The sequence below is a fragment of the Dromaius novaehollandiae genome, chromosome 19 (assembly GCF_036370855.1).
Source record: "Dromaius novaehollandiae isolate bDroNov1 chromosome 19, bDroNov1.hap1, whole genome shotgun sequence".
NCBI lineage: Eukaryota > Metazoa > Chordata > Aves > Casuariiformes > Dromaiidae > Dromaius > Dromaius novaehollandiae.
This window is the reverse complement of record NC_088116.1, coordinates 12790861-12808580: the sequence shown is the minus strand read 5'-3', so window position 1 is coordinate 12808580 and position 17720 is coordinate 12790861. Positions and strand designations below refer to the sequence as shown.

Sequence of the window (17720 nt, the reverse complement as noted above, 5' to 3'; positions counted from 1 at the left end):
GTCTAGCCATAAGCCTTTCCCATCACTAAAACCACTTTACTTCAGAAGGACGTGCTGATTTTTTCCCCAGAGAGAGACAAGCTAATTTTTCTGGGAAATAAAACCAATGCTGGAAACCAGCCAAAACCAGCCATAGTACTGCCATGGCACTACCACAGCGCACAGAACACCACCATGACACTGCCACAGTACTGCCAAGTACCACCATATTATTGTCCTGATACTACCATGGTACCTTCCATGTAACAACAAGCACCACCACAGTGTTGCCACGGTGCTGGGTGGCAACCTTGTACTCCAAAGATACTGATGGTAATTCCATGGTGCTGCCCCAAAATGCCCTGTGGGAGAAGGGCAGAGAAGGGAAATGATAGGGAGCCACCAAACTGGGAGCATCCAGGGTCGTGGGCAGCCAAAGGGCTGAGGGAAGCCGGACAGCGGGTGCTCAGCATTGCTGTCCTAGGAACCGAGTAGGGCCCTTGCCCCTTCACCACTGCATATGTGCACAGCTGGCACACAGGGGACCCGCAGCAGGGGACAGCCAGAGCCGGTGTGTCGCCCTGCCCCACGGGGAGCACCCGCTGCTGCAGCACCCACAAACACCCTTTGCACCTTCCACCTGCCACCTCGCCACCCACTCTGGCTTCAGGCCAGGGTCAGGCAGTCCTGGATCTGTTTCTTGCTCCCTGCAGGAAAAATACAGTCAAAGTAGAGCCACACAGTGGGGAGCACCAGCACCGGCGTGGACAGCAGCCCCTCTCCCAGGTCTCACACCTAGGCTCCCGCACCAAGACATGCCACTTGTGCCCCCCTCCCCCAGTGGCTCTCCCAAAGGGAGAGAAGACAGTAAGTCTGGCACAGCTGGTTTGATTCTTGAGGGTGGATAAAAAGAGGGACCAGGAGCAGAAATGCTTCCCATTCTGCTGTCCCATTTTTTGGCTGGAGCTCTTCTGGAGTGGCCAGGAGCTGTAATCAGAGGCAGACCAAGGACTGGATAACTAAATGTGCCTTTTTCCTGAACATCACAATAAATAGCTGTTCAAAAATGACACACAAGAAACGGTACAGTGCTTGAGTGAAACCATTTTCTCTCCCAGTGGGTTTCCAGCACCACTTTCTCCTGTGGATCTGTCCTGTCCGGTCTCTGACCATGCACAGAGGCTCCAAGGAGCACAGCACAGGCGTAGCTCAAAAACCTCATGCTAATTCCCTGATCAGCTCTTCTCCCCCATCCTCAGGAAGAGCAGGCTGAGACCTTATTTCCCAGCTATTTTTAAAGCTCTGCGGAGCTATGCTAGATTCCTAGGAGATCTGAGAAAGGCAACTGATTTTACCCAAGGGGCAGGATGGTGAATTGTCCTAAGAAGGATGGAGCTAATGAACTTTTATGGCCCCATTTGAGGAGGTGAGGCTCTGAGGAAGCCTTCTGGTCTGCTTTCAGAGAGAGGTCACCAGGGGCCAGGCACTGTACTGGCTAGAGGAGCCCCGGCTCTCTCTGCTGGGAGAAATTCCCACCACCGTGCAGGTGCCTAGGTGGACGTCCCCCCCACCCCGGGCTACCCCAAGCGGAGAGGACATGCTCTGGAGGAGGGTGCCAGTGAATCGTGTCCCCTCTCCAACCCGCAAAGCCGTCGGCACTGCCAGATGGAGAGACGCTGCGGTGACGGAGGAGCCAGCTCACCCTCCCAGGCTCCTGCAGGGACTGTCTGCACCGGGCAGCCCATGCAGAGCGGGCTCCAGCGAGCCCCTGAACCAGCTCCCAGTGCTGGCCAGACGAGAGCCAGCTGGAAAACCCTGCAAAAGCGCAGCAAGCAGAGCAGATCCCTCCTCTTCCACTCCAGTGCACTGCAGCAGCAGTCACTTTGGGCAGTTCCCAACCCCACATCAGTTTTACCAGTGGCTCAGCCGTGGCTGAGCACAGCTATTGTGCATCAAGGTCACAAGTCCCCCAGCCTAAGTCTCTCTCACCAAAATGCGCATCGCGACATCCCACCTGGCAGCAAACATGCAACAACAGCTACCTTACCTGGGGGGATCTGTCTGTCTGGTCATGTTCGAGCCCATCCATCTCACGCAGGGGCCTAACGAGTGCTGGTGCTTGCGACGGTGGATCCCGCTGTGGGTCCAGGAGGGGTCCACGGAGGGTCCACGGGGAATCTTCCTGGGACTGGATTGCTCTGCTCTCCTCCAGCCCTGACTCTGGCACTCCTGGGGACAGCTGATGGCTTGCCTTGTCACCATCGTCACCTCCAGGGGCTCCACCTTCACGTGTGTCTGTCACCACAGCCGTGTCCAGGCAGGCAGAGGCCCCGGGGATGGTGTCACCCAGTGCCGGAGTGTCGCTCTGCCACGCTGCCGTCTGCGGCAGGTCCACGCGAGACGCCCTCCCCTCCTGCTCCTCCATGGCTTGGGCTGGGGCACGGTGCTTCTCCTGAGCGATGGGCTCACCCCGACACAGCGAGGACCACACGTAGCTCCAGGAGCCAGGAGAAAAACCCTGAAGGCATCACAGCTCCGGTCGCAGGAGCGGTCCAGGCTGCCTTTTCTCACGGCAGGGTCGGAGGCAACAGAAGCATCTCTCTGCTGGAGAAGGCACCATCCTTGTCTGATCCGTCAGGCTTGGCAGGCTGGAGATTCACAGCCCGCTCCCCCTCCTCCTCCCCATCATACAAAGGCTGTGTGATGAACGGTGCCGTACCGGGGCTCGCTCCTGCTCTCAGCCGCAGCTCCGCAGCACGCGGCTCCCAGCGCCGCTCGGCAGAGCCCCCGGCCTCATGCCTGGAGCAAGCGGCATCCGGCGAGCCAGCTCCTTCCTTCAGGGTCCGATGCTCTCATGCAGCTCTAGCCTAGCGAGGCCTGGTCTGACCGGGAGCTTGCCTCATACTCGCACAGACGAGGGATGACGTAGGTGGAGGGGCTGGTGAAGTTGTCAGCCTTTCGCAGCGCTCCAAGGAATCCGTCCGTGCTGCTTGCTGGATTTTTCCAGTGCCTGCTAGGGAATCACCAAAGCCACCAGCACAAATACTGCCAAGTCATCAATATTAAAATGGGCCTTACACCCCAGCAGGGCCGCCCGGCTCCCGGGAGCCCTCCAATAGCAGCGGGCCCTGCCAGTTTCCATGGAAATCATGCGGGAATGGTGTTTGCTGCCTATTGATTAGGTGTCGGGGTACTGCAATACCGAGCTGTCAGAGGAGGAACGTGCGTGCCTAATCCAGCGTCCCCCTCCCCGGGGGAGCTCGGCTGGCCGCGGGACTCCCACAACCCCCCGCTGCGCTCGGAGTCAGGTGCCACCAGGCTGCTGTCACCTCGCTGCCACCCCCTCCGACCCCGCAGCAATCCCGTGCCTTCAGCACTGACCGCTCCCTGGGCTGGAGGGGCCGCGGTGCTCAGAGCCCTCCTGGCCAGCCGGGTCACCCGCGGCAGCTGCCGGCCCGGGGGGTTTAGAGGGATGGCTTGGATGCAGCGTCCTGCTGGGAAAACACAGCACATTTCCTGATTCCCTCTCGCTCCAATGATCACCAGCTACAAGAAGTGGCAGCACGGCTCTGCCCTCAGGGCTCCCACCCCCACGGGAGGCTTGGCGCAGCTTTAGTCTTCCCCTGGGCGAGCAAAACCTCGGCTCCCCACCCGTGCAACCCAGGGGATGCCATCCTGGAAACGCCATCCCAAAGGACTGGCACCTGGGCTGGCAGCTCAGCTCGGGTGCCGGAAACAAAGGCTGGGCCCTGCGTGTGAAGCACCCAGGCGAGGGGCTCTGGCGGGTAAGATGTAGAAAGCAACATGAGTGGGGAGGAAGCTGCTGGGATTTGATATGATCCAAGGAGACAAGAGTTAGCAGCATAACGCTATAGCAAAGCAGGGCATTGCCTTTTCTGAGTGCGCACACACACAGGCAGAGCAGACAAGCGAGTGCCGTCCCTCTCTGCCTGCTGCCTGCCTTGGCGCATCTTTGGTGGAAGTCATTTCTAGCCACTAAGCTGCACAGCGTTAGCAGTTCTCTGGGGAAAGCCGCCGGTTGCTATCTGGGACAGCCGCTCTGAGGGGGGTCTGTTGGTCATTATAAAACCCAGCCCTGCCCAAAGCTTGTTCCACTGCAGAGCGAGATCTTGGTCATGACTTCTCTGCACTCGGGAGGTAGCGTAGACCGTTGCAGGGGGAGCACATATCACTGCCAACCCATTTGGGATTGGTACCTCCTGCTCCCCTGTTGCTTTGCACATTGCAGCAATTCAAGGTCCCACTGCTGGTGCCTCTCCCCTGCACGACGGGGAGAGAGTTTTGCAGTGCATTACTCTGTTTTGCAGCCATGGCTCCTGCACAGGGGAAGAACTTGCCTTGGGACCTCCACTTGCTCTGGATGAGCTACTTTACAGGAGGCTCTTCAGCAGTCACTGTGCCCATTTCAGACACTACTTTGTCAGCATCCTCTTCGTGAGCTTCACTGGCCCAATCCAGATTCATACAGTACAGGTGTGTATATCTGAGCTAGCTGTTCGGACAGGCTCCGTTGGATATGTGGCATCTCTTCCTGACGTTGGCATCTAAGACAGTGCAAGCAAATCACCACTAGTTCCTGTCTCCCATACTGACTGTAAAGGGTCTAGATGACCCAGCTAGATGAAGACCTGTGCTGTGGGGAGTTAATACCAGGTCTAACAGTTTCACATCTAACAGCATGTTAGGGGTCTGCCATCCCATCTCACTACTGAAACTCCAAGCTCTTCATTTTAGGAGAAAAGATAAAATTAAAAACAAAAAAACAAAAAAACCCACAAGCTGGTCATGAGCAATGAACGTAACCAACAGACCAGAAATATTTCAAACAGTTGATCCCACTTACCTGCACTTTCTGGTACCTGCGTATCTTCAAAACATCAGCTTAAGTGACCCCTTTCCAGGGCAGATTGGCATGAATTGGGCTCCACCACAGAAGATCTGGATCCCAGCTGGTCCCTGCATGGGACTGTTTCTCCCCGGGATGATCCCAGGCAGGATGCCTGGGCACCACAGAAGCATGGAATAAGGCCCAGGCCCTGCTCAGCAAATTGACAAGACAGAGCAAGTGGGTTTAATTAGCAGGAGGCGAGAGTCAGCAGTGGGAAGGGAAATGTAACACTGATAAGATCGTGTGGTTGCAAGCAGCGCACGCACCACTTGCACAGCAGAGCCTCCTTGGAAACCCTGCTATGACACATTTTGTTTTGCACTTCAACTGCCATATGCTGTTCACAGTCTCTGCTCATCTCAGGAACCCACTGCCATCACTCCCTCTTGGGCAGCTCTCAGCATCTCCTACTCAACGGTGATGGACCCATGTAGCTCCAGTGCCCTCCCTGGGACTAGCTAGCTTGGGTGCCCTGGAGCAAGAAGGGCTGGAGACAACTCCCTGGGCTGACCCAGGCACAATTTTTGGCCTTCCACAGCCCTCCAGCACTTCCCAGTCAAGTGAGGTGGAAGCCATGGATAAGCTGTCTAGGGCGTTTACACCCCTCCCCACAGCCATGAGCTGCCCGTTTCTCAGCCCACAGGGAGGGGATGTCTCCTGGGGTCCAGAGCTTGGGGAGCTAGAGACTGTCTTTCCCTCCTGTGCCAGCTTAGACAGCTGGATAGACCAAAGGTGCACCTGAGGCTTCCACTGCAGAGATATGAACCATCCTCAGAAAGTGAGGTGCATCTGACATCAGCTCAAAGAAGTAGATAGTGACTGTTTACATAGGTCCAAGCACAAGTCTGGAGAATTCACAGAAGAAAAATCCATCTGGGTTATTAAATGAGAGACACTGGCTCAGGAGCTCCCTGAGCTGCAAGCTCTTGCCTTCACAAGAAATCTAGTATTAGGTGTTACAAACATCCCTGGTCCTTCTCTTCACCCAGGCACCTGCTGTGGGGCTGTTCTCCCTGTAGGAGAGATGGGCCAAAACACATTCTGGAGAGATCCTTGAAGCCCTCTCAAGACAGGGAAGACCACAAGATCGGGGGGAAAAAAAAGTGATTACACAGACCAACAACTGAAAACCAGGCCACAGCAGGGGGTCAAAGGTCAAGAGTTCAAATCTGGGGCTCCAGAAAAGGACCCCAGCAGAACTCCTCCAGCAGCACTCACCACTCAACAAAGACCTCCAAGGAGACAGGGCTGGGCTTAGTGGTGCAGGGACAAGAATAGGGTGCCTGGTCCCCAAAGCCTCCTGTCCTATTGCCAGGGAGCAGCAAGAACAGGACTGCACTAAGCCCTCACTAACCAAGGCAAGGACTGAAAGCCCAGGGCTGAGCTTAAATGGTGCTCCTGGGCCATGCACAGCAGATGCCTGGGGTGGGTGGAGGCCCCAGGTGGGGCTACTCAGGCCAATTAGGACCAATTAGTGCCCTCAGGGCCCTGTCCAGCTCCTCCTTTGGCTCTTGGGATGGTGTTTGTGGGGGCCAGGAAGGGTTTGTGTGAGCTACCATGGCTCACTGAGGTCTCACCTGGGGAAGGAGCTATGAGGATGAGCAGCCCAGGACCATGCCAGCCCCTGCTCCTGGGCACGGGACAGCAGCCATATGTCAGCACTCGCAGGCACCTCCAGACCAAGGCGACTGGCCCGGTGCTGACCCATTTCCACCTTCCCTTCATGCAGGCCCTTGGGGACAGCCCTGCCGGTCCCAGTTGGACAGTCTCTCCTGCTCACACCTTACCAGGCTCACCCTGGAGACCACAGAAATGACCCAGCCACCTGCTCTCCCAGCCGAGGCCCTCAGTTCCCAGCTTTCTGATCTCCGTGCACCCACCCTGGGACCTTGCAGGCAAATGAGGGACCGTGCATGTACTTTGGGGGATAGGTGCCCTGTGTGGTGAGGGGTGGCCGGTGCCCTCTCTGCAGAGCTTTGTGCCGGTGAAGGAGCCACCACAGGGGAAATCCGCATTTCCAGGACACAGCATCCCTATACCGCCCAGGTCTGTGGTCCCTGCGGTGCACAGCTGCGTAACACGCACCGTGTCCTCACGTGACGAATGCGTGTTGCATGCACGTAGCAGCCCCTGCACGCAGGCACGCAACCGCGCAGGGCCAGCACGGCATCTCCGCTGCTGCGCACCCACGTCTCCTCCGCGCAGCTCGGAGCATATGAGCCCCTGCATCTGCAGAACAGCCGCCCTGTGCAGGGGTAGCATGAGCGTACGGGCCCCCACTGCAGCCAGCCCTATGCGTGCACGCACGTGGGTGTGTATCTATCCAGGCGTGCACAACCAGCCAGATTCGGCACCGGCTGGCAGCACAGTGATGGCTGTATTGGGAGTGGTCTGGGCTCCCAGTCTCTCCTTCCCACCTGCAGGGCCGCACCGAGGAGCAGTGCAGGGACTGAACCCTGGTTAAATATAACCCTGTAAAAAGGGGATGTGAGAGGCCAGCTCAGGTCGGTGTTGGCGTCACGGTGCAGCCCCAGCCAGACACGGTGCTCTGCTGCATGAAAACATGCTCGTGTGCACGCACAGCTACACACGCGCGCTGCGATGGGCACTCACATCCTCCGCAGCAGCCGGCAGGGCAGCAGGAGCCGGAGGGGTCTTGGGCCAAAAGCAACCCCAGCGCCTGCGCTGCTCGGGGCATTTCTTCAGGATCTGGAAAGCACCAGGCGAGGGAGCCCCCGGCTGCCCTTATTGCTAGAAAGCAACGTGGAAGAGGCCGAGGAAGGAGCTGTGTCAGCGCGGCCGGGGCCGGGGGCTGCACAGCCTTCCTGTGTCTGAGGCATGAAACAGGGGCAGGAATAAATGACTCAAAGTACTTCTGAGATCAAGAGTTCACCCCAATAAGGAAAGAACACGTTTCCTTGCAGGAACCTGTCAAAATGCTTTCAATACACAGAGAAGGCACTAAGAAAAGGAATTGGTTTTAGAAAACAAAGTAGCAGTTTCAGTTGTGCTGCTTTCAGCAAGAAACACATTTCCAGACCTCCCTTAAAACAGTGACTATTGGCTGGTTATAATATTCAGAACGACAACATGCCTCAATCATAAGCATTTGGTATTCATAATCCCTAATAATTCAATATTCAATATAGATTATTGTAAGTTTGAACTTTCCAAACATTTGTACATTGAAATTGTTGAAATTTGGCCTTTACTTTCCTTTACAGCACACCAACTAAACGAAAGCGGCTCAGGGCTGAATGTGTTGGCTGCTTGGGGGGCGGGTTAGCCCTTTCTCATTTTTACTGCTTAGAAACTTGCCTCCCTGCGGCCAGGAGGGCAGCTTTGATTTGACTTTTTCCGCCTGTAGCCCTTTCAAATATTTACAAAGCTAGAGAACTTTGGAAAGCTGGAACAGCAAACTAAGGCAAAATACCCCAGTCCTTTCTGGCCACCAGGGAGAAAAAAAGGATCAAAGTGGAAGAAAAATATCCCGACTTCAATAGGCACATCCACAAATGCTCCTAAGCCAGCACACAAAGTTTTCCAAAAAGTGGAAGTTTTCCATTAAAATTTGGGTTCAAGAAAATGAAAAAAGGTGTATTTATAGCGACAGTGTATTTTTTCTACTATTTTTAGGAGCGCCCTTCAAAGGCCAGGCGATTTGGAGCCGAAGCCACAGGTAGGAACATCCAGGAGCTGATGTTTTGTGCCGTGAGGACCTTCCTCCCGTGTCCCTGGAAGGAGGATGTTCTCTGACTCACAGCAAGGAAGGGGCAAGTGCACAGGGATAAATGGGTGGAGATGGAAAGTGACCATGGAAGCATCACCTTTCCTCTTAACGTGGCCTTGCGAATGCTATCATCAGGTCTCCAGCAAGAAGAGGTGGCTCTGACAGTGAGCCGGGGAACGCTTTTGGGAAGGGCAGGCAGGATCGAAGCCAAGAGCCCTGCCTCACTGTGCTGAGATTTGCTGGCACCTCTTAAGCTATTGCTAAAGCCTCTTCCCAGCCCCCAAGAGCCCCAACAGGCTTCAAACACGGCATCTAGCACCGTGCAAAGTCGCAGTGCCTCCCACTGAGGCAGAGCCCCGCTGGACATGGCCCCTGGGGTATTGCAAGCATCTTCTTCCAGCGTTTGTGTCTCCCAGGAATATAATAAAAAAATGTCCACAAATCAATGCTGAAAGAGTTTTATTCATCAGCCCCTCACCCTGGTGCACTCAGCAATCATACAGCAACGTGAAGCCATTCAAGAGCCATCAGCTGCCCCCTCCACCCTGGAAACCTTCGGCTCCCATACCTCTGCTGTCTGCACGTGGCCACCACCACGCACGGCTGACCCAGCTCTTTGCAGGGATTTGTCACGTGGCAACAAAAGGATGGGGAAAAAATGGGGATCGGAGGCTTTGCTACCTACCTGTCCTCTCTGGGAGCTTCGCTGCAGGCACTGCGCTTGCTCCTACACGGACCAGTCCCTCCGTGGCTCTGCAGGAAGCTGGTGCCACGCGGGTGGCCACGTGGGCATGGCCACGCGGAGGTGCGTGAGCCCCCCTTCCCGGGATCGCCAGGCCTGGGCATCCTGGGCCACGGGTGCCGGAGGCTCAGCAGGGACCAAGCGTCTCCTCAGCCCCTTCGAGACACCCACTTCCCTCCCCAGCGCTCGCGGGCTCCCTGGGGACACTGCTGCGTCGGCGGCCACGTGGCGCTTCACGTGCTTCGCCGAGCGGCGCAGCCTGCGGAGACAGCGCGGCTGAGCGTGGACGCCCGGGCACCCTCCAGTAACCCGGGCCCAGCCTGGCCTCAGCGCTCAGACCGCGCGCAGCTTGCGGCAGGCACGCGGGTCACAGGCGGCTGCTCAGGCGGGGGCCGGGCAGGCGAGCGGCTCGCTGTCGGCAGTGCTCTCTTCTCCGTAGCCCACAGTACACTCATCCATAAAGTAGGAAACACTACACCCTGCAGTGCTGTTTAGTAGTGCTTTCTACTTTATGGGTGACTGCACTGTCTCTCAGTCGGTGGCTGGCTCTCCTCTCCTCCGGCGCGGGAGCTCTCTTCGGCCAGGCTGGCTCACGTCGGGGCCGGGGCACGCCTCCCGCACGCCCGCGCGACCGGGCCACGTGGCCACCCCGCCGCAGCCGTCCGGGGAACGGGGTTGCAGCTGGCCCCAGCCAGGCGAGCAGGAGCAGACCGCAAGGCTGGCATCGCCCGTGGGGATGCAGAGCCCCCACCACGGCCCACCTCATGCCTCAGGGGACATTGCCCCACAAGCCACTGGTCACTGGGGATCCCCTCACCCTGTCCTGCCATGGGGCACCCCATCTCATACCCCACCCTGGACACAGGGGACCTCCTTCATCTTGTCTCCATGGGGGACCCCACCTCATACCCCATCCCAGGCACAGGGGACCTCCTTCATCTTGCCCCCATGGGAGGGGCCCACTGCAAACTCCATGCCAGGCCCTGGGGAACCCCCTCGCCCTGTCCTGCCATGGGGGAAACCCCCTCATACCCCATCCCGGGCACAGGTGACCCCCTCGCCTTGTCCCATAGTGGAGGACCCCACTGCAAACCCCATCCCCATCACTGGGGACCCTTGCTCCCTGTTTCCACTGGGGGGAACCCCACCTCAAGCCCCACCTCAAGCCCCCCCAAAACCCATCCAGGTCACAGGGGACCCCCTTTGCTTTCTCCCTGCCGGGGAGGACCTCACCTCAAACCCCATTACCACCCCTCAAACCCCATCCCAGTCACAGGGGACCCCCTTGCCTCATCTCTGCTGTGGGGGGACCCAGCTTCAAACCCCATTATCGTCCCCTCAAAGCCCATCCTGGTCACAGGGGTCACCTCGCCTTGTCCCCATGGGGTGGGGGGAGGTCACCTAAATGCCATCCCCATCACAGAGAAACCCCCCATCTTGTGCTCACCAGGTGGAACCCACATCAAACATCATCATGGTCACAGGAGACCCCCTCACCCTGTCTCTGCCATGGGGGACCCCACCTCAGTGTCATTCTGGCCACTAGGGACCCTCTTGGGTCCCACTAGGGACACCTCCACGTGTTGGGGGGGGGGGCCGCCAACTAAACATCTTCTGGGTCACCGGGGACCCCTTCACTTTGTCCTGGCTGAGGGTGACACCCCACCTCAAACTTCATCATCGCCCCTCAGACCCCATCCCAGTCACAGGGAACCCCCTTGCCTTACCCCCGTGGCAGGGGGACCCCACCTAGACACCATACCCGCCACAGGGGGCCCCTTGCCCTGTCCCCGCCGGGGGACCCCACACCTCCGGCAGGAGCTCCCACCCCACACCCTGTCCCCAAGTCCGCAGCAGTGCCGTGGGCCTCCCCGCAGGCCCCCCTCGCCCCCGGCTGCCGACCCCACGGAGGCACTTCCGAAGCCCCATGGCAGCAGGGAAGTCTCCGAGGCCCTGCGCACCAAGGCCGAGCAACGCCTGCCGGCAGCCCTCGCCCCACCGCCCCCGGAGCCACGGCGTGGGTTTGGCCCCTGCCGTGGTGGCTTGGAGCAGGGCAGAGGCCGGACCTCCCCGGTGCCCGGCACGGGGCCGGGCTGCGGAGGTGTGCGTTTCCCGCGCCCGCGCTCACCTGCACCCCACATCCGCGCCGCGACTGAGCCCCGCCAGCGTCTGCTTCTGCTCAGCGCCGTCCGCGGAGGCAATGCAAAACGCCCCGCGGCACTTCTGCTTTTGGCGCTTCCCGCCCTCCTCCGCGTTTGCCAGCGCGCCCGGCGGGGCACCTCCTTCCTCTTCCACCGCCTGGCCCAGGCGGCGGCGAGGACCCGAAGCCCCTCTGTCCCCAGCGCCTTCCCCGCGTCCTGGCAAAGGAGGCCCTTACCTGTGCAGATGTGCCGGCGCACAGCTGGCCTCGGCACCCACCTGCCCCCTCGCAGCGGGAGCAGGGTCGTGAGCAGCCCGGCAGCAGCACGAGGCGCCACGGCTGCTGCGCCGCGACGGTGCCCCCCTGCTCCCCGGCGCCGTGCGCCCAGCACCACGCGCAACCCCTTCCCGCACGCACCGGGCGCCCGGCGTGCACCCCTGCCGGGGCGGCTTGCCCGCGGGTCGGCCTGCACCCGTGCCGGCACGGACCCACTCCCACGAAGCGGCGGCGCTGCTGCCAGGCGAGCGTGTCCTCCGCCGGTCCTCTGGCGAGCGGGAAATACGTTACCGGATTTAGGCTGGCGCCTGCCGAGCTGTGCCGGGTGAAGCGGGCCCATGCGGCCGCGGCTCGGTGGCGGCGCTGGCCCGGGCGCTGCCGTGGGTGCAGCGTGTGGGGCTTGTGGTGGCTGGGGAGGACTGGACCCCCTCCGGAGAGCGCGCCGGCTTTTAACCCCATCCTGCCCACGTGGCCTCAACCACAGGAAGAGCCGTAGCTGTTCAGGAGATAAACTGTGTAGCTGTCCCACCCAGTGACACCCCAGCAGTCTGACCGCAGCGTGTTCAAAACCGACAACACGGAGATGCTGCTGCTGCTGCAGAAAGGCTCACAGGAAGCAAGAAATGCTGTTGCAGAACAAGCCAGTTACGCTCTTCTGAGCTTTACTATTCAGAGCAACAAACATGTTTGTGCAAAAAAGTCTGTTTTCAGCCGGTGCAGTAACCAAATCCCCCCGGTTGTGGGATTTCATCAGAACAGGCTGGGGCTGTGCAGCCCGGAGAGCACCCGGCGTGGCGCGGCATGGCGTGCCGGCGCGGCTCGACCCTGCCTTTCACCTCTCCTCCTTTCTTGCAGCAGGAGCTGCCTGTGGGATGAGACGTTTCCCAAACGAGGAGGACAGCAGCAAATCCCTAGAGAGATTATGGAGGGCGGCAGCAGCCCTTGGCGGAGGTGACTTAGTGATTGCTGGGTTTGCAGGATTCAGCCCTGCATGAGGAGTGAAGCAGGGATGCAGGAGGGACCCGGGTTTCAGCAGAGGTCTAGGAGCCGACAGAAACATAGGATACAAGGCCTAAACCTGCTCTTTAGGAAACTTGTTGCCCAAGAAATCTCCCTGTCTCTCCCTGTGTTTTTCACCCACAAAATGCTCTGAAATATCAGACTTCCTCTGACCCTGAGGAAGCCATAACGGCCAACAGGAACATGAGGCCCTCAAGAAGAAAACGAAAGATGGGTTTGCAGAGCCGGCAGGGGAGCATGACCTTGCATGGCCCGTTAACAAGCTGGAGCGACTCAGGGCCAGGCGTTACTGCCAGCACTGAGACCCAAGGGCTGAAGTGAAATATGTGGCAAAGTGAGTTTTCTAGCTGGCGGTCCATATCACAAAAGGCATCTCCAAACCATCTGCAATTTTGCATCCTTGCTGACATTTGCAGTAAAGAGCAATCTAGTCCGCCATCCAGCTCTGCTCTCCGTCTGCGGCTGCTGAGAAGTGCTACGCAGGGAGAGCTTGCACCGCGCTGTGCAGTGAGTACGTGCCTTGCACCAGTGACCGAGCTGAGGGAGGTCACTGAATGCTGAGTGAAACGATCCATTAAACTAGATTAAAAACTGCCAGACAGATCTCAAAAAGTGACTGTAAATGAGAAATCATCAGTCCATGGAGTCATCTTCATGCAGCTCTGCAGAGGGCTGTTTTTAGGCCAGTTCAATTTCTATACTAATAATCTGGAAGAAAATAAAAAAGGTGAAGTTTGCAGAAGGTAAAGATGGAGCAGTGTCAAAAATAATAGGTCAACAGCACAGCCGAAAGTGATTTGACAATGTGGACTTGCTTGAACAGCATGCGTTTTGATTAGGACAGGTAGAATGAGTTCTGGCAGACAGGGAATTTGTCATGAAATGATCCCCAAACTGAGGTTAAAAACTACTCAACGAGTTTAACTGGACACAGGGCACAGTCACAAACTGCTGGAGCAATCATGTCCATTGGCCTGGGAATCTCCATGTCTTGCTGCTAGAGAGCTCCCAGAGGAGGAACCGTCCCTGTGCCTCCAGCCCTCTGAAGTGGCACTTGCCAGGAGAAAGCCCAGCTAGAGGACTTTCTCATCGTGAGCCAAAGAGGGGCAGGCATGCTCCCCTCCTCGGTGGCAGGGAGGACTCTCACTGGCTCCTGTTGGAGTTGTCGCACTTTGCATATGTAACTCGGCATTCATTGGAGCTGCGGCCGGGACCCTGGCGTCCTGCCTCCCGCGGCGGCTGAACCGCCGTCTAATGAGTCACCCTCACATGCTCACTGCAGGACTCCTGAGTGCTTTAAAGCATGGTGAGCCTCTGCACCAGAGCCTTGGCTCCTCACTTGATTTAGGCATGTGGGTCAAATCCGCTCTATGCAATGCTCTTGTGTGTTGCCCGCCCATGCTGGCCCCGTGCCAGGCTCCGTCCCCTACTGCAACGGTCCCCCAGCTTCAGAGCGTCTCCAGGGCTGGAGACGTCTTGCTCCCGCACAGAGCCCAGGTAACTCTGTCTCTCCTTTGCTCCGTATCCAGTGGCCCTGCAGCGTTTTCGGTAGGGAAATCTAGACGGACGTTTGTGATGGCCTCATAGTCTGCAGGGTCTGTTTGGCAGCAGGTACAGATTAGACCTGTGACAGCATCTTATTCACCACAGCCACGTGGGGAGCACTTCCTAGCTAGCGGTGGAAGCCACCCACGTGCATAGCTGATCCTGCCAAAAGGACCTCCTGAGGTCCTTTCCAGCCTGAATTATCCTGTGATCCTACTGGCATCTTATCTCCCGGAGACACCCGAAATGTTTGAAGGTGTGAGCAGGTTGTTACCCCTTCCTGTAGACCAGCCCTGCAGCCCCTGGAGACAGTGAGCCATTTCTCTGGGCAGCTGGGGGGGGTTTTGGTCACAGAGGTGCTAGCGAGAGACTTTCCACACTGCATACATTAGCACAAGAGTCAAGCCCATATTTCTTGCAGCATACCTTGCTCTAACTACAAGTCTGCCTCTGCTAAATACACGGGACTGGGCTAGGACGCAGGCGATGAAGAAAGGGCGTTTAGGCCTCTTTGGGAAGCCAGGCCGTAGTGAGAAAAGGTCCATTCAACTATAACTGCGTTGTAAGGCTCTAGGTAGATGCCTTCAGACCAGTTAATGCACATTGTGGACTGAAGCCACTCATGAGGGAGCTCAGGGGCAGGAAACCAGAAAATCTGTTCTCTAGAGGGGTCATTTTGAAGCAAGAATTAAACAGAGAAACCCTTCAGGCTAAGTGCCACAAAGAAAGCTGTTTCTTTGCAGCAAGGGCTCCCCCGTGCCACTGCAGCCAGGGCAGAGCAGAGCTGGTCACTGGAGCTTTCTTCTGCATTAGACCAGAAGAAATCAGGTAGTAGTGCCAGCTTAGCTTGCCATGAGGAGATGGAGATGTGTTTTCTAGAATAGGCAGCTAGGAGTGAATGCCCTGGGGCTGGTGGAGAGCAAGTTGTTGTGGGGAGAGCAAAGAGTGTGGCTGGGAGAGGGTACGGTGCTGGGAATGGTGCTGGCGCTCACTCCTGAGGATGCTGCAGAAAAGCCTGGCCCGAGGACAGATCCAGGGATTGCAGCCAGGAGAGGGCAGCCAGTGAGCAGGGCAGCACTAAAGGCTTGGACCAGCCCTGGAAGCAGGGCAGAGACCTGGCTGGTGCCCACACCGTGTCCAAGCTGCCTCACGGCTCGCTCGCAGGGCAGCACCGTAGTGGAGACCCACTCCACGCGATGCCAAACAGCAGCAGCTCAGGGAAGGAGCCATGCCACCCCCTCCCCCCCGCCCCGGACGGTGCTTGCCGACTCGGGTGCTAACCACAGCCAACCCGTGCTGGCACCTGCTCCCCAGCCAAATTTGGTGCTGCAGCACTGCACTGAGATGGGCACTGCCAGCCAAGGGGATGGAGATCCCTGCCCAGGAGGGGCCGGCCAGCGCTTGCAGCGAAGCCTGGCTTCCCGGCAGGCCGGGGCGCTGGAGGAAGTGGGGGAGGCGATACGCTTCCTCTTTCCCTGCTCTCGCAGGCAGAGCGCAGTGAGGGGGGACATGACATTTTCTGGTCTCCTGAGCAAGTTTCCTTCTGCCAGGCAGCCGCCTCCTTCTCTGTTTCTCAAAAAGAAGGAAATCAGCAGATCTGGGTTTTTTAGGCTCAAACGAGGAGGTCTGAAAGTCTCCAACTGATGATGAACTTACCACATCCCCTGGCCATTGGTTAATTATACCATCCCGTAAACGAGGCTACAGGAGTTTCTAACCTAGTCTTTGTCCCCAGATCACTGTTCCCTCTCTGCTCAGCACGCATGGCCAAAATAGCTCCTTAACGGCTGAGCTCACAGTGACTTTTGGGGGCTGGGAGGAGGGGAGGCTGAAACGCTTGAGTTTCCTCCCCATGCAACCTCGTGAGAGCGTCCAGCCCCCAGCTCTCTCATGGCCCTTCTCCCAGCCTTGCTGAACAGCTCAGCATCTCCTTGGGTGCTTGGGGACTTGCAGGCAGCCAGCAGAGCTCAGGGTACTGGGCGCAGGGGCTCCCTGCTCCCGGGGTGCAGCTCCCCGGCCCATAACTGCCCCAAGCCATGGCACTTTGCTCGAGCTCCAGCAAAACCAGCCCAGCCTGGTACCACTTCCCCCGGCTCTGCCCTCCGCTGTCTTGCAGCACGTCCCAGACAGCGTTGCTCTGGGTGGATCGCACACATGCAGCAGCTCCCTGTGCCAGGGCAGCTCCTGGCTTTTGCTCCTTACCGAGAACGGAGGGCCTGGCCCAGGGATGCCACCATGCAGCCGGGGCACGGGGTCACGCTCCCCGCTGCACAGGCCGGTGCTTTTCCCGTCACTCTCCCTGTATCTAAGAGCGCAGGGGAGCGCGAGACGGAGGAGGCGAGAGGCACCAGCGCCTGCCTGCCCCGGGCCCCAGGCGCGGAGGGGGAAGGGAGCTTGTCGGGCTGCGCAGCCAGGGCGCTGCGAAAGCGCTGATATTTCTTATCGCGCCTTGCAGCAACTTCCCCTCCTCGCCTGCGGTCGTGGGGCTCGCTGCACGGCAGGGGAAGTGGCAGTCCCAGGCCAGCTGCCTTCACCCACTCGCCGTGTTTAAAGGAGCAGAGCTCCCGCCGGGCGCGCCGGTCAAGCCAGCACAGCCCCCCAGAGCCACGGCCACCGTTGCCCAGCCCCAACCCGTGCTGACCTGCCCTCCCGCCCCACAGCTTGTCCAGTGCTGCAGGGCACCGCAGCCCACGCTGGCCATCCCCATCGCTGACTCGTCCAGGGTGCAGTGGCAGAGCAGGCCAGGGGTCCGGAGAGGGGCTGGACCAGGCTGCTAGACCAGGGCACCCCAGGTGCTCAAGAGCCATGTTAGAGGAGAAGTGGGTGATCTCACCCAAGCCTCCCCAATCTCCCCTCTGCAGCCCTGGGGCCACTGGGAAACTGGGTGTCCGAGCCACCAACTTCTGCTCCACAGCCCCAGCTTCAACAGCACAGACACGCTTCTGGTCACACCTGGGATCATCTCCTGGACATCATTCAGCAACGTCTGCCAGAGCCTGATGGAGCCGCACTCATGCCATTGTTAACTGTGAAGCCTAATGACTGCATTCCCAACATGAACTACCACCTTGCCTCTCAGAACAAGAGGGACAGGGAGCAAAGGCTCAAAGATGAGCACAGCTAGCTGTGCTCCCCCCGCGCCGTCTCCCTGATTAGCTTGGCAAGGGGCGGATTTGAAAAAAAAAGCTGGGAAGGAGAGTGCGTGCAGTGCCTGACATGACCATGCTCCCAGACAGCACAGGGAGGGTTGCTGTACTCCAGAAAAGGGGGAGGCAAGACTAGGTCCTGTGAGATGCTGGGAGAAGCAGAGCCTCAGGCTGCTTTCTGCAGGCTGGGTTACTCGCTCGCTTCCCTCCCGGCCTGCGGGGCAGCGGTCAGG

The 17720-nt window shown here is 58.5% G+C and overlaps 1 protein-coding gene across 2 annotated transcripts in view; it reads right to left on the bottom strand.

Moving 5' to 3' along the window:
• TSPOAP1 (TSPO associated protein 1) overlaps positions 1–3024 on the bottom strand; it is a 76930-nt gene extending 73906 nt beyond the window's left edge. Inside the window, exon 1 of one of the 2 annotated variants that reach the window (XM_026107177.2) lies at positions 2027–3024. In XM_026107177.2, the coding sequence (XP_025962962.2) occupies positions 2027–2404 (378 nt within the window). In that variant the 5' untranslated portion in view covers positions 2405–3024. The remainder of the gene's footprint in view (positions 1–2026) is intronic. The other variant, XM_064523489.1, reaches the window with a different exon arrangement.
• Positions 3025–17720: the final 14696 nt, after the last annotated feature.